The sequence below is a fragment of the Leopardus geoffroyi genome, chromosome D3, assembly GCF_018350155.1.
Source record: "Leopardus geoffroyi isolate Oge1 chromosome D3, O.geoffroyi_Oge1_pat1.0, whole genome shotgun sequence".
NCBI classification, from domain to species: Eukaryota; Metazoa; Chordata; class Mammalia; order Carnivora; family Felidae; genus Leopardus; species Leopardus geoffroyi.
In genome coordinates, this window is record NC_059339.1 from 67029820 (window position 1) to 67046941 (window position 17122).

The window sequence follows — 17122 nt, forward strand, 5'->3', positions numbered from 1 at the left end:
ACATAAAAGCTTGAATCTGTCCCAATAGCTTCTAAAAGATTTTTCCCATAGTGTCAGAGGCAAAAATAATGAAATCTTGCAAATGTACAGTTAATAGGACCCTGGTGGACACTAACTTCAAAAATGCATGGTCTATAAGACATTAAAGGCTTGATTTTAGTTTCTGCACTGTTCCTGTTAATAACAATGTCTAATTAAAACATCTGTAAAATACTGATAGTTTTAATTTTACATAAAATTTCCAAAACAACTGTTACACAGTATAATAGGTATCTGCAATGAATAGGTTATTAATGGAAATATTATTTTAAATTAAAATCAGGTTCTAAATTTAAATTAGTCATCTCTGGCTAATGAAGAGAAAAAGAAGTCACCCGTGCTGGGAATAATACAGGAGATAATCGAGTTTTCAACATCCGTTAAAGCAAATTCACTTGATCACTTGGGCTAAAGGACAATTTATTTTGCTTCTTCTGACTTGTACTCCACTTGGCACTTCTGATGGATTTCACAGCTGAGCTCAATGTTAAAACTATAGCCCGACACACTTTTTGACACATTATTTTATAATTTAAAAAATGCCATTCACTTTTATTCACAATCTGAACACTCCCCCCTCCCAATGTGCCAGTGAGGAGACAGCAGAGAACACGACTCCCTGCAGGAGAGTCCCCCTCCCAGCCCTGCCTAGCCTGATGAATATTTTAAAAGGAATGACATAAAATCTCAGCTTTCCCTTTCTCTGGGTCTCATCTTCTTTTACAAAATAAAACAAAAGGGATAAGCAAGGCTCAGGGGCTGGCTGCAATTCAATACCTTTCTTTCTAATTAATGCACAATAGAGGAGGGTTGGTCCATGTCTATCTATGCGGGCGTGGAGTTGGGGAGGGATTCATTCCAGAGTTGCTTCTGATTCACATAAAGGATCACAGTAGATGCTGCAGGATGTGGTCCACAGCATGAGGGAAGCTCTCACAAGTTAAGTAAGGAGGTGGATTAATTTTTTCTTCATCTGCTGCTCGATATTTCCCTGAAATGAAAGTAAAGCCAGTGAGCAAAGGCTACTGTTAGGAGGCCATGTTAATCACATCCCATGAGCATCTGGGCGGCCACGGACCACCCTGGCAAGTACTAGAGAATCGGGCTCCACATCTCCCAAAGCATCTCCTACTGAAACATCAGACGCAATGAGGCGATTCAAAGAAATATCACATCCAACATTTTCCCAGGACTCTGGTCGTTCACAATGGACACTCAAAGGGCCTGGGTCACCTGGCGGCTAAGGTTTCCTTCAGATCTCCACAGCTGGTAAAATCATTTTCTTCCCCACTAGCCCTAAAGAAAGGAATGATGGTGGAATCAAGGCTTTTCACTGGAAGCCAGGACACCACAGAGCAGAGGCCCTGTCAGCTCCTGAGGATAACTGGAAATGGCCTGTGCTCCTGCCACACAGGGACCCTGTGAGCCTGACAAATGAATGCCCAGGGGTGGGGATGGAAAGTGACAGATATGCACAGGCCTGGGCCAGGCCGGATGGTCTGCCCAGCAGGGCACCGCGGGACAGGTACACTGCCTGTGTCTCCCCGTCCCTCCGGCTCTGGAATGCAGGACACACAATTGAACAGTCTTACACGGAGAGGAACCTTCCACACAGTGGTCACAGAGCTTTTACAAATGTCAACCAGATGATGCACGGTCCCTCTTTAAACACCCTTAATGGGTCCCAAATGCCCTTCAGGAAGAACCCAAATCCCTACTGCTGCCCACCAGGCCCTTTGTCATATGGCCCCGGCATCCCTCTGACCTTAGCATGTGCTGCCTTCACAGGACTGCAGTCCTAGACTGGACCTGGCTCTCTGAGGACCTTCACACCTGCCATCCCTCTGCTTGGAGCACTCTTCTCACCTGGCTGTCTCCCTGATGCTTCAGGTCAAACTCCATATTCCCATCCCAGTTAGACCTCCTCCTTGTTGTTCTCTCTCGGCACCCTGTTCCTTGCCTCCACGATATTTACAAGTTGAATTACACATTTATCTGTTTAATGTCTGTATCACTCCTAAGACGGAGTTCTCTGACAGCAGGGGCCATGTGTGTTACATTCCCCAGTGAGTTCATTCCCAGCACTGAGCACAGCAACCAGCACGTGGTGAGCATGCCACATTTTTTTTTTTTCCTTAAAAATGAGAAGGAAGGAAGGAAGGAAATGCAGAACACTGCTTCAGCTGAGGCCCTGGAGACAAGGCCAAGTGTCCTGTAGCCACACAGGCTGCCTTGTTGCCTCCACACGTCCCCCTTCTCTTTGTTCTCATCCCTTTTTCTGTGATCTCTGCCATTCATCCTTCGGCACCTTCTGGGAAATTTTCCATAAATCCAGCTCCCCTAACAACAGACCCACCGTTTTCTACAATTCCTGCCATTTTCTACAACTACCTCTTCAAGAGGCTTTGCCCAGCAAACACAAAGCCGAAAGATCCCTTGTTCCGCACCTCTGCACGGTAAAGACGCTTCCTGCCTTGTCTTACTGTGAATTCTTACAGAATAGAGCCAGCATCAAATGTACAGAGGTAATGAAGATCTCCCTCACTCACCTTAGTGTCCTCAAGGCACCTGTTCACAGCATGGGCCACACAGAAAATTCTGCTGCTAGTTTTTTCTCAAGCTTAAGTTCCATGAAGTATAAACTCTTGCCATGTTTCTACTTGGTCTCATCCATGAGTCAATGACCAACTACTGCTCATACCACCTACTTCCTGGATCCAGAGGCTAAGGGCAAATATGTGAAAGTCAAGTTTCTCAACCATGGAGATAAGGGCTCGCAAAATGCTTCTGCGGTCTGGCCCTGCAAGTGGGGTGTCTACAAAGTACAAATGGACACAGTGGCTTACACAGGTGTGAGAGTTCCAGCACCTCAAGTTGTGTCTGGCATACAGCACGTGCTCAATAATGTGGGCCGAGGGCGTGAAGCTGGCCATGTTACTCAAGACTGCCACATTCACTGTGGCACTTGGTGCTCTCCTGGGTGGATAAATGATGGATGGAGGGAGAATACAGGAAGCCGTTTTGATGATGTTAGATAAAGACTGGCCCTGTCCTTTCTAGGTGATTGTTTTACATGCTAAACAAATCAATTTTGTGCAGGACCAGCCACAGACCTTTACTAACAAACCGCTGGGCAAATGTATCCTGAGCGTCTACCGTGTGCTACTCACTGAGAAACAAAACTGCTCAAGACTATCCACAAGAAGCCCTTCTAATCGAAGAGGTTAAAATCTTTATGATAATTTTCAACACCGGGAGGTCTACTGGTTGTTTACCAGTAGTTTATCAAGGGAGCTGGCTGTTTTGTCTGCTTTTACAACAGTGGGCTCACCTGGGGTTTTTTCTGGCCAGGGATGAACAGCGCAGACAGGCCCGTTTCCCTGCACTGGACATAGCTGCTTTACTGGTTATACATTTTCAATCTGATTATGTTACGCTGCTGGCTTCTCTAAGACTAACTGGGTGCCTCTGTGATAGGCTGATCACAACCAACTGGCAGACAGAAAAGAAGGGACAAGCTGCAGAGGCCAGCCAGGGGAAGGGGGAGCAGGGCCTATGAGACACTGGTGTGGGACGGTTTTGACACTTCGTGTAAATCCTTAATTACGTGACCTAAAGAAAGAAAATGTTCACGGGACTAATACACAAGAGCAAAAATAGTTACCTGAAGATTTCCTCAGTGACCAGAAAATAAAACAGCGAATGGCAGGAATTTGGAAATTAAGATGTAGGGAGGGATCACGAGAGTGAGGACTCTTCTGGACTTGACCTTGATACCTCCTCTGTTCTGCTTACATCAAAGGGCAGTAATGTTCCCGGGACGGTGCTGATCATTTTGACTGAGAGATGTGAATTCTGGAGTGACCGTGTCACCCTCTGCCAGGCTCCAATGCCTCCCTCCGGAGCCCTGGCACAGCCTGTGCTCTTTGTTCACGCGGGGCCCTGCCAAATGCTTCTTGTTCCATGGGTGCTGCAGCTAGGTTTTCTTGCTTCTGTTTTTAAATTTAAAATAGCTTTTCTGTAGTCACATTTCCTTGAATAAATGTCAGTCAGGAGGAAATGTACTTTTTCTAAAAAATTTCTGAGTTGCAGCTCTTTTGTTAAATATGACCCCCGGCAGATGCACCTGCATGGCTGGTCAGGGCAGGCTGAGGCCAGGACCCAGGACACCGAGCGGGACCACTGTAGTCATAATTCTGTGTCAGCCGAGTCCTCCCCGTTAAGGTCTGCTTTTCCTTAAATTTACTTTGAGGGACCACAAACAGTATTTCTAATTTTGGCCCAGGAAAAATAGTTCCTAAGACGGTAAGTGAAAGATAAAAACTTTTTGTGTAATTTTTTAAAAATGCAAACATTAACACAAAGTATCAGATCCCTCGGCTCACCTGTTCCTCAGGAAACCAACTTTATCATCTTCTAGCTGACACCGATAAAAAAAAAAATTAAAAAAAGATACTTTCATAGAGCATCACCAGCAGTGGTCTCTGGTCCGTTCCAATGTGGTGATTTGTATATCCAGAAAATCATATAAATGCTAAACTGTCAACCAGCATGATAGTTACCTCTGGGTAAGTTGCAAAATGACCTCTCAACTCTCTCTGATCGTCTTAATTTCGTGCAGCATGGGCCTTCCCACACTGTCTTTTTCCCCTGAGACCCAGAGTCCATTCTATTTTTGCTTTGTGACAGAAAGACAATTACAGTGCCCCGTGGGCTTTGTCATTTCTGCAAAGACTGTTCTTTAAGCAAGTGTATTTTACCATCTGTTTTAGAGAAGGCTTATGTAGAGGATACATACCAGTTTTTACTAAGATGCCCAGCATGCCGACATTCTGAGCCCCACCAACGTCATCCCTGCAATCCTAGAAAAGCATAAAGAAAGCATTTAGTTCACTATCTTCAGTGAGCTCGACAACAAAATCCTACCAATTGGCTGATGGATTAGGCTGGGATGGCCAACCGTGAGCATTTTTTTCCTTAAAATACAAGAGAGGAAAAGGGGGACATCCACATGGAACCAAGGGAAGTTTCACAGAGGTGGAAAATGTACAACAGAATACAGCAGTAATTCTAGTGACCAAACACAAACAGCACATCTATAGTTCATATTTGCTTTTCTTTTTTAAGTTTATCTTTTTTGAGAGTGAGCAAGCATGAGCGGGAAAGGGCGAGAGAGAGAGGCAGAGAGAGAATCCCAAGCAAGCTCTGTGCTGTCAGCCCAAAGCCCGATGTGGGGCTCGATCCCATGAGCTGTGAGATGATGACCTGACCTAAAATCGAGAGTCAGATGTTTAACCACCTGAGCCACACAGGCACCCCACACAGTTCATGTTTTCCACATGGACATCTGTCTCCTCTTAAAACAGATCATAGGAGAAAGCATTCTATCCATTTAGCAGCTTTGAAGGTAAATGATCCACCTGCAGATAGTGAACGGACTAGGTTCAGAAGTCAGCTTTTCTGCTGCCCATGTAGCACACTATCCTTACTTTCCAGCTGGCCCTCCCTCACAGGTGGATTCAAGCCAAACCAGAATACTGAGATTCTCAGTTATCTCCACCCTTGGGGCTAACAGATCAGTTAGAAAAGGGAGCTTTCTTTGCAATTCTTACCCAAGGTAGAGAGGAATATGCTTGGTTGACTGAGGATAAACGTCAGGAAATAAAAATCCAAGGGCTGGAAGATATATCAAGAAAATCAATTTTGCCATCTCATGTCTTTATGGGACTTTTTACAGACAGGATTCATTCAAGACCATGCCTGAAGAAAAGTTTTTTCTCAAAAATCATTAATATTCAACAACAGACCTTGGAAACGAGTTCTAGAATGTCAAAATCTCTACTCAAGGTCTAATTTAAAACCTTCCGTTGCATCTAAACTTGCCATAGTGAAGCGGCAGAGAGAGGGGAGAGGAAGAGAAAGATGAAGGGAGGTGGGGAAAGTGGACAAGGAAAGGGAGGGAAACCCACCGCCTCTCAGGTAACAACCTGCACGCTGCTGAACAACGGCCATCACATGCCCTTGCCATCTCCCATCCTGTCCCAATACCGGAAACTCCTGGGATAAAGAATTCTGACATTGCCACGTCTTCAGACACACATGTGCCTAGGAAAGTCGGCTACTGCTTTGCCAAGGGGGAAAGATGGGGCTGAAAAGATGGTTTCTCAAAGCTACGTCGAGTTTAACGACCACCCTATTCAGGTTCAGGTGAGTGAATAAGGAAGTGGAAGAGGAAATGAGGCCCACGATACACCTGCACCATCACAAGTCAAGAAAGCAAGGGATCTATGGTTTATTTTGGAGGGAGTCCAGAGCCTGCAGTTTACCTCCAGCTGGGCCACTAATTAGCTGTGGGAATTTAGCTTGAAGCTTCACCTCTGGGCTTCAGCGTTCCAGTCTATCAAATGAGGGGATTTGGAACAGACAACCTCAATGGTCCCTTCTAGCCCCTAAAGCGTTTATTTAAAATTGAAATCTAATCCTTGCCACCGACTTGCCACAAGCCAATGTGCTTTCTGCCTCTTTCCTCCTCATAGCACACATAGAAAATAATGTTTTCCCAGGACACTGGGGAAAACTGACAAGGTGCTCTCCGGCCGGAGGTCACTGGCTAAAGCCTACGATCATCCAGGGTCAGCTCTACCACTCAGAGGGCTGAGGTAATCAATATCTGTAGCTATTTGTGGCACGCTGATTGGGAAGTTCGTCCATAAAGCATATACTAGGAAAAAAAAAAATCAATAATGGTAGAATTCTTTAGGTATACGTTGTTCTCTGCATAAGTAATATTCAAAAAAACTGAAATTTGTGTAGAGGTTTTCTTCAAAAAGACATACAAAGCATTTAATTGACTTGCATTAAATGGTCTTTTGGATCGCACACATCTCACCACACTGTGAACAATGTCAGAAATAATCAAAATTTCAATTCTTTAGAAGAGCATCACTATGCATCTATGGACAAGCCTGTTTATAGGTAGGTACCACTTACTACCAGCTGGTATCAGCAGTAACAGAGTCTGTGTGGGTTTCAAAGCAGTGCTTTGGAGTTGGGTCTTCCCAGCATGATGGGTGAGCTCAGGGCATTTCCGGGCCTTTGCTACTTACGTCTCCTATCATCACGGCCTCCTCAGGTTCACAGCCAGTGCCCCGCAATGCTTCCAAAAAGAACGTTTTCTCTGGTTTTCCCACTACTGTGGCTTTGGTGTCTGTGGCATACTCTAAAGCCATCACGAACGGTCCAGGCCCCAGGGCCAGGCCATCTTTCCTCTTGTAATACCTGGCCTTGTGGATTGCAATCAGAGGTGCCCCATCCAGGAGTAACCTGGGGAGACAGAAAATGGAAATTGGCTAAAAGCAAGGCTTTTATGACTGGAAAAGAACGTCAGACTCACAAAGTGGTTTTATTCACACTCACAGAAACAAATAGTTTCTTATTAACTTTTAATGACTTGCTGTCTTCTAATGAATTCTCTGAGAACTGCTGGGAATTACACTCAGATACGCACAAGAAAGGTGATAGATTATTAAATTTGGGATTGCTTCAACCTTTTACCTTTAGTGGTTTCAGACACTTTACCCAAATCACCAGGGAGAGAATGAAGAGAAGTAAAGCTAAATAAGACACTCGAGGGAAGAAGCTTAACTTAATGAGACAAGTTGTTTCAACCTTCCCTAACGGTAAGCGGGAGGCTCTTGAGCCTTTTACAATCTGACACAACTGTTGCCGCGCTGACACATTCTGGAAGTATCTGGATTCCTCTTTACTCCAGAATGTAAGTTTCCTTCTAATTCAGAAATTTAGAAGAGCACTTTACAAGGACTTTCTGCTTGTACCTTTACCTCTTCGTTGTACCTCTGACTGCTTGGGACATTACTTTGCAAATGAGGCCATCTTCCCTGAAAAACACACCAAGTGCCGAGTCCCTTCCTTTGTCCTGATTTAGGACAAATGCTCTCAGGCCAACGAAAAGGGCAGAAAGAGTTTTCCCAGTCTTTTGAGAACCAAACTCTACATAGAGCTAAGGAGCCTCATTAGTGACTCAGGCAAAACATAATCCAAGAAACCGCACCAGCTTCTTCGTACTTCCCTCCCAACCCCCTTCCCCAGACACCCGTCACCAACCCTGACAGTGCAGCCTGCAGTCAGGGACACAGCAGAGACTGTCACGCACACAGTCTCATCTAATGGGATGCGGGGCAAGATCTATTTCTTCAACTGCTTTTAACCAATGTAATAAATGATCTCACTAGCTTAATTTACTTTAAGCCATCTCCTTAGTTAAAATATTTAGTATGTCCATCGAGGAGGAATTCATCACGTCTTACCCTTCACAATTATGAGTAATTAAGCGCTCAACTATGAAACTGCTAAATTATTCTTGTCAGTGGGCACAGAAATGCCTTCCTGTGGGAGATGCAGAATTCAGACATTTATGATTAAATATTTTATTAAGTAAAACCAATACTGGACTATTACGGGGCTTTACTGTTAGTTACTATGAATTGTTCACAGCATAGGATAGATCCTCCAAATGTATTCGCTAAGTATTAATACAAATTTACTTCTTAAAGCTGATCTTGAAATCCAATGGTTAGGAAACCTGATAAAGCCACTATGTTGGCCTTAAAGAAACACTGCTGATAGTGAGATAATAACGGGTAATTTATCTATCCCCTCCTCTTGTCATCCCACCCCCAATCCCATTTATTTGCTACTCTACCACGGAACTGGAATTCTTTATGCAACAGACCTCAAAATTGCTTTCCACTGATATAGCTAAACTAAAAACTCATTTGATTTAGCTTTGTTAATATTTTATTATATATTAACTGGGGATAAGACTTATCAGCTTGATTGATGTGTGTACTTAATTCCCAGGCAGTACTTTAGTGCCTTCCCTGGAAGGGCTGAAACTGTGGGTTCGTCCACATCTCTCTAAATGGGAACTGGTTCTTCACCAGGCTGGAGAAGACAGGCATCTCGCAAGGAAGTGGTGCCTGCTTTTAGCGTCCTTCTCTGCACAACATGAGCTTTACTGAATCTCTGAAGAGCCCAGGTATATTCAGGATGGCCTGAAAGGTAAATGTTTTCTAGGACACAGATAAAAAGATATTTGTAGTTAAACATTAAAAAAATATCAAAAATAGACACCCCAATACTTGTACACTTTCTAGACAGGGGAACAAATGGTTGGTTGCTTTTGTAACCACCAGGAATGCATCAGCAATAAATCTGAGAATTTTCTGCCTATATCTAACTGTAAAATTATTGAGGTTCAAGAAACAAGGGAAAAAAGGCACAAGGAAGGCCGGATTTAAAAATCTCTGGCTGGGTCAGAGTGGCTAAAATGAACAACTCAGGAGATATAGATGCTGGAGAGGATGTGGAGAAACGGGAACCCTCTTGCACTGTTGGTGGGAATGCAAATTGGTGTAGCCGCTCTGGAAGACAGTGTGGAGGTTCCTCAAAAAATTAAAAATAGATCTACGCTGTAACCCAGCAATAGCACTGCTCGGAATTTACCCAAGGGATATAGGAGTGGTGATGCACAGGGGCACTTGTACCCCAATGTTTATAGCAGCACTTTCAACAATAGCCAAATTATGGAAAGAGCCTAATGTCCATCAACTGATGAATGGATAAAGAAATTGTGGTTTATATACACAATGGAATACTACTTGGCAATGAGAAAGAATGAAATCTGGCCATTTGTAGCAACATGGATGGAACTGGAGGGTATTATGCTAAATGAAATGAGTCAGGCAGAGAAAGGCAGATACCATATGTTTTCACTCATATGTGGATCCTGAGAAACTTAACAGAAATCCACGGGGGAGGAGAAAGGGGGAAAAAAAGTTACAGAGAGGGAAGGAGGCAAACCATAAGAGATTCTTAAATACTGAGAACAAACTGAGGGTTGATGGGGGGTGGGGGAGAGGGGAAAGTGGGTGACGGGCATTGAGGAGGGCACCTGTTGGGATGAGCACTGGGTGTTATATGGAAACCAATTTGACAATAAATTATATTTAATATAAAAAAATAAAAATCTCTGGCTGTTGGGACACCTGGGTGGCTCAGTCAGTTAAGTGTCCAACTTTGGCTCAAGTCATGATCTCACGGTTCATGAGTTCAAGCCCCGCGTCGGGCTCTGTCCTGACAGCTCAGAGCCTGGAGCCCGCTTCAGATTCTGTGTCTCCTTCTCCCTCTCTGCCCCTCCCCTGCTCATGTTGTCTCTCCATCTCTCTCTCTGAAATAAATAAACATTAAAAAAAAAAAAAACTCTCTGGCTGTAGGGGTGCCTGAGTGGCTCAGTCGGTTAAGCATCCTACTCTTGATTTCAGCTCAGGTCATGGTCTTGAGGTTCATGCGTTCGAGCCCCGCACCGGGCTCTGCACTACAGTGTGGAGCCTGCTTGGGATTCATTCTCTCCCTCTCTCTCTCCTCACCCCCTGCCACTCCCCCACCTACATGTGCTCTCTCACACCCTCTCTTTCTCTCTCTCAAAATAAATAAACTTAAAGAAAAAAAAAAAGGAAAGATGGATCATATCCCTTCCACATGCAGAATCCCTCAACAACTCTCACTTCAAACAGTATAAAACCCAAAGTCCTCACTACAGCCTAAGTCCCTGCCTTGTCTGACCCCCCGTCTACATCTCCAGTCTTAAGTCACCTTCCCTATCCATGGTTGTGTACCAGACACAATCATCTTTTCTCACTTAAAAGAAAATGTCACTCTGTTGTGTTTCAACCCATATACCCAGTGTTCCCTCCTCCTGAAACAGTTCCCCATACTTTCACAAAGCTATCTTCTGCTCACTCGTCAGGTCTCAGCTTCAATGTCCACACAACAAGGAAACATTTCCAACCTCCATATGTAAAGTGGACTTCCTCCTTGCCTCCAATCTCTTCCCTCATCACCCTTTGTCCCCTGTATCACTTCCTGTATAAACTATAGTTTATAGTCCTTACTCATCTGTGACTAGTCTGTCTTCCTCACTAGAATATAATTTCCACCATGCCCATCAGTTTTACTCATCATGATATCTCTTACTTCCAAGACGCAAACAAAAAAAAAGCCCCGGCACCTCTCACTAAATGGCTACTGAATAAATTCATGGATGAAGCCTTGTACGTCTGAGTGTCTTGATTTAATATGCGGAATAATGCCCACCATCTTGGGGAACAGAGATGATATATGCAAACCTTTTCAGAGTATCTGTCTGACAGTAATGGCAATTATTTTTCTTCATAAATACAGGAAGTGTGGTATCTATGCTATTTACAATAGGTAACAGCAAATCACGTCATGTTTGTGGGCCTCAGTTTCTTCTCAAATGAAGAGGCTGAAGTAGATCGGGGGGCTTTTCAATCTTGGCACTACTGACCTCTTGGACTGGAAAATGCTGTTGTCAGGCTGTCGGATACCCTGTAGGACATTTAGTGGCATCCCTGGCCTCTGCCTGCTAGGTACCAGCAGCACTGCTCATCCCCAGTTGTGACAACCAAAAATGTCTCCAAACATTGCCAAAGGTCCTCTGGGAAGCAAAAATGTCTCTGGTTGAGAACCACTGGATTAGACGATCACCAAAGTACTGACACTCCCGACTGACCCGAGAAACACAAACTACCAAAAGCTCAAATTAAAACAATAGTAAATCGTGAAATATATCAAAGGAAAAGCTCATTAACAATTAATGGAAACCTTCAGAATATCTCCAATGTCATACTGCCACAGTAACTGTCTCATTAATAGCAGGTTACCTATCATCACCACTTCTGTTTAGTACTGCAGTTGGGGTCCCAGACGGAATAAAGCAAAAAAAAAAAAAAAAAAGAAATAAAAACATAAAGATTGGTAGGGGAGAAGGAATACTCTCATTATCTGCAGGTGCCACAATTGACTATGTAGAAAATCCAATCCAAAAGATTCTCCAAATAACTTATTTTCTTAGTAAGTAAATATAAGATCAGTAAATGCAAGGTTAACATACAAAAAGTCAATTATACCTCTGTATATTAGCAACACCACTTAAAAATGAAATTTAATAAAATGCCATTTATAACACCCTCAAAAAACAAGAAATAAAAGGATTAATTTAACAAAACATCTAAGGCTCATACTGTAAAAACACTGCTGAAAAAGCACAAAAATAAAACCTAAGTGGAGATACATTCCATTGTCATAGACTGTAAGAGACATCATTGTTCAGATATCATTGTAAATTCTACCCCAATTCATAGATTAAATAGAATCCAATCACACTCCCAGTAGGCTTTTTTTGTGTGTGGAAACTGACAAGCTAATTCCAAACTTTATATGGAAATTCAAAAGATGTAGAATGAATGGCCAAGACAATTTTAAAAAAGGTTAAAGTTGGAGAATGAACACTACTGGATATTAAGACTTATTAGAAAGCCAGAGTATTGAGACAGTATGGAACAACACAAGTGTAGATAAAGAATCTAGAAACAGAGCCGTACATCTATAGTCACTGAATTTACGTCAAAAGCACCAAAAGCACCACTGCGATTCTAGAATAGAAAGAATGGGTCTTTGCAATAAATGTTGCTGAAACAACTGGATATCCGTATGGAGAAAAGTGAACTTTTACCTCACATAATTCACAAAAATTAATTAAAATAGACCCCAGATGTATTCGTTAAAGGTAGAATAACAAAGCTGGTAGAAAAAAAACTCAGGAAAATATCTTCATGACTGTGGGGTAGGCAAAGATTTCTTAAGCAGAATAGAAGAAAATATTGACAAATTGGACTCCATCAAAATTAAGAACTTCATGTCCTCATATGATTAGAATTCTCATACTACTAACGGAGGCAAACCACGACAGGGATAAGATAGCTGCAGTACATATGTCCAACCAAAGACCTGTATAAAGAGCTCCTATAAATCAGTAAGAAAAATACAATCCAGGCAGAAAAGGCCAAAGATTTGAATGGCACATCACAAAAGCTATCCAATGGCCAATAAGTATGTGAAAACAATACTACTCATATGGGAAATACAAACTGAAACTCAGTAAGATACCACCACCCACACCAACAGAACAGCTACAATTACATAGACCAGCAAGACACTGATGAGAATAGGGAGCAAGCAGAACTCCTGTTGATAGCTAGTGGGAACATATGACCTGGTACAATCACTGTGGAAAGCTGTTCGGCAATATTTACTAAATCTAAACAAGTGCTTATCCTATTACCCAGCAATTTCCTTCCTAGATAACAGACCCGAGAGAAATGAGCACATATGCCGCCCAAAAGACATGTAGAAGAATGTGTGTAGCAGCTTTATAACAGCCAAAACTGGAAACAATCTACATGCCATTAATGGTAAAATAAATAAACAAATTGTGGCATATCCATACAATGGACTACTCTACAACAATAAAAAAAAAGAAGAAAACAAAACTAAGTACTGTTACATGCAACAACCTGGGTAATCTCACAAACTCACAAACATGCTACAATTAGATGATTTCATTCATATGAGGATCAAGAACTGGCAATACTGACAGATATCATGGTGGTTACCTTACGGAAGAGGTAGTGTTGACTGGGCTAGGGAGCCTTCTAGGGCGCTCTAAATGTTCTGGCTCTTGATCAGAGTGGAGGTTACACAGTTTTGTCTATGTGTAAAATTTTATTGAGGGGCACCTGGGTGGCTCAGTCGGTTGAGCACCCGACTTCGGCTCAGGTCATGATCTCGCGGTCTGTGAGTTCGAGCCCCACGTCGGGGTCTGTGCTGACAGCTCGGAGCCTGGAGCCTGCTTCGGATTCTGTGTCCCCCTCTCTCTCTGCCCCTCCCCCACTCATCCTCTGTCTCTGTCTCAGAAATAAATAAACATTAAGAAAATTTTTTTTAATTATATTGAGTTGTATACTGACAATCTGTACACCCTACTGTGCCTGTTATACATCCAATTTAAAAAATCAGTAATATATTCATGTGATTTACTCACCTGAAGCTTTTATTTGGAACAGCAAGAGCTGCCCTGATCATAAAAGAATCTCCCCAATTGATTAAAAAAGAAGAGTAGTTAGTGACTCATATTCAACTCAGTTCTGTATTCTGATTTTCAAACTGGCATATAAAGTCCTCTTGCATATATATATACATATATATATATACATATATATACATATATATACATATATATATACATATATATATACATATATATATACATATATATACATATATATATATACATATATATACATATATATACATATATATACATATATATATATACATATATATACATATATATATACATATATATATATATATACATGTATATATATACATATATATACATATATATACATATATATATATACATACATATATAACGGAATGCTTTACATAACTCATGTTCATAAGTCTTAAACAATTTCTCACCTCCAAAGTGTTTTATTTTTATAATCTGGACTTCAATTTAAAAAACTGCATCATAGGGGCACCTGGGTGGCTCAGTCGGTTGAGCATCCGACTTCGGCCCAGGTCATGATCTCACTGTCTGTGAGTTCAAGCCCCGCGTCAGGCTCTGTGCTGACTGCTCAGAGCCTGGAGCCTGTTTCAGATTCTGTGTCTCCCTCTCTCTCTGACCCTCCCCCGTTCATGCTCTGTCTCTCTCTGTCTCAAAAATAAATAAACGTTAAAAAAAAAAAAAATTAAAAAAAAAACTGCACCATAATCGGCCCTTTCAAAACAGAAAAAGCCCACAGAAATATTCCTACTTTACGCCCTGCTGCCACATCGTTTTGGAACTGCTCTTATCCAGGGCTCCAAACACCTAGAAAAAAATTCAGGAGTTACTGTCCAAATGCATTAATATCTGAGGCCAGTATTGTTCATTTTTTTCTTCCCCTTCTCTTCTTCTCTTTCTAAGGAACTGAATATACCGGAGTAAACGTCTTATTTCCTTTCTTAAGGAGATGGGGTGAAGAAAGCAATTCAATATTTAACAAAAACCATTCATGGTAATAAGAATCTCCTCCTCCAAACCAAAAAAACCTAATTTCTACACCTCTTTAAGACTTTTTGGGGACTCATGTACCTTGCAACAATTATAGGAAAGAAGTCATTAACAAAGTCCTGAAACATTATCATTAAGCAGCCTGCATCTCTGCATTTACCTGTGAAAGTTGTGATGTCACTTATCTCCAGTGATAAGGACATCTTAATAAGCTCCTCTAGAAGCTCCAGGGCAGCTGCGCTTAATTTAGGAAAAAAAAAAAAAAAAAAACTTTAATTTTTCCTAGGTTAAGCTATTCTCTGCAATTTTTTCCCCAAATTCCTTTGACCCAGCAACGATACTTCTGAACACAATCTTAAGGAATGAACACGAATACTGCTTAGAAAACATGTTCTCATTTTTTCAAAACTAACTTTAAAATCCTGGAAATAACTAATGGGAAGCAGATGGCTACACAATTTATTGCACTTTTTAAACTGGGATATGCTGTGGGACTCAAACACATTTGGGAAGACTACTTAAGAATATAGAAAAACAGGGTGTCTGGGTGGCTCACTTGGTTAAGCATCTGACTCTTGCTTTCAGCTCAGGTTATGATTTCATGGTTCATGAGTTTGAGCCCTCCCCCAGGCTCTGCACTGAGAGCATGGAGCCTGCTTGGGATTCTCTCTCTCTCAAAATAAATAAATAAACATAAAAAAAAAAAAAAAAGAATACAGAAAAACATGTACAATACGTCGTGGGGTTATTATTTTTTTTAATGTTTATTTATTTTTGAGTGAGAGAGAGAGACAGTGTGTGTGAGCAGGGAGAGGCAGAGAGAGAGGGGAGGACAGAGGATCCGAAACAGGCTCTGAGCTGACAGCAGCAAGCCCGATGTGGGGCTCAGACTCAAGAACCCTGAGATCATGACTGGAGGCAAAGTTGGATGCTCAAAAGACTGAGCCACTCAGGAGCTTTTAAAAAGCAAGTTACCACACAGTGTCATACATTCTTATTTTTATGTAAATATTTATGTGCGTGGAAACAAACGGGCTATGTGCTAGCATGTTAACTGGGGTTCTCTTTAGGTGGCAGGATTACAGATAATTTTATTTATTCTTTTTTCTTTTTTGAACATTTAAACTTTTCTACAATGAAGACATATTACTTTTGTGCTGATTTTTTTTTTTTTTTAGTTTTGTCACTAACTTCAAGTTAGGTTATTAAGTGAGCTGCTTGCCCAGCAGCCTTTCTCCTCATAGAGATCATCAAATTTAATTATAATTGGTCCATTACTAAAATGCTCAAGCTTTGGGTTTCTAACTCAGATCAGAAGATGAAAAAAAACCTTGCTACAAGCTCATACTATGGCTGGGAAAATGAAGGAACTAGAGCTTTGCATATTTGCGTTGATGACTCATACAATACTACCAGAAGATGAAGAAAATTGATGAATATGTACCATATAAAACACGCAAAATACTACTACATACTGTCTACGGATACCTGTGTATGTGGTATAAGTATAAAGAAATGTATGACAACCATAAACACAAAATTCATAACCTTGGTTACTTTTGGGTCTTGGGCAATAAAATCAGGGAGGGATATGCAGAGCATATCAAATGTGTTGACAGTTTGCATTTCTTAAACTGGTTGACAGGCATATGAGTGTCCATTATATTATACTTTGTATCTTTTAGTATGAGACCAAAGGGGGAAAGCCACCAACAGCTCTTAGGATTTGAATGTCTCACAGAATCCAAACCCAAATCAGATCTACTCCTTATAGGTGGTTCCTATCCTTCCCCAAAATCAATTCTTTAAATTCAGTGTTCTCAATTTCATTCAGACATTTAACACACGTTTGTAGACAGACTGTACTGTGCATTTGTGGGGGGCGGGGAAGTACCCATTCAAAACACAGTAAATAAGAGGCAGTGTAATGTGGAAGGTTGATGTATCTGCCTGAGGGCAATATGCCCCTGAAGCTGTTATTCAAGGCAGCTATGCAATGGGGTTTAAAATCCAATGCTTATTCTCATTATCAACCTGAATAGTAATTTAGCTAATCGGTGGTTCATTTGAGATGTCTAT

The 17122-nt window shown here is 41.6% G+C and overlaps 1 protein-coding gene across 6 annotated transcripts in view; it reads right to left on the reverse strand.

The window, feature by feature from the left end:
* Positions 1–206: 206 nt before the first annotated feature.
* HDHD2 (haloacid dehalogenase like hydrolase domain containing 2) overlaps positions 207–17122 on the reverse strand; it is a 36686-nt gene continuing 19770 nt past the window's right edge. For 5 of the 6 annotated variants that reach the window (XM_045457673.1, XM_045457674.1, XM_045457678.1 and 2 more), the window contains 3 exons: positions 7146–7362; positions 4838–4901; positions 207–1030 (listed from right to left, as the gene is read on the reverse strand). In XM_045457673.1, the coding sequence (XP_045313629.1) occupies positions 927–1030; positions 4838–4901; positions 7146–7362 (385 nt within the window). In that variant the 3' untranslated portion in view covers positions 207–926. Of the gene's footprint in view, positions 1031–4837; positions 4902–7145; positions 7363–8961; positions 9132–15203; positions 15284–17122 lie in introns of those variants that run through there. The other variant, XM_045457679.1, reaches the window with a different exon arrangement.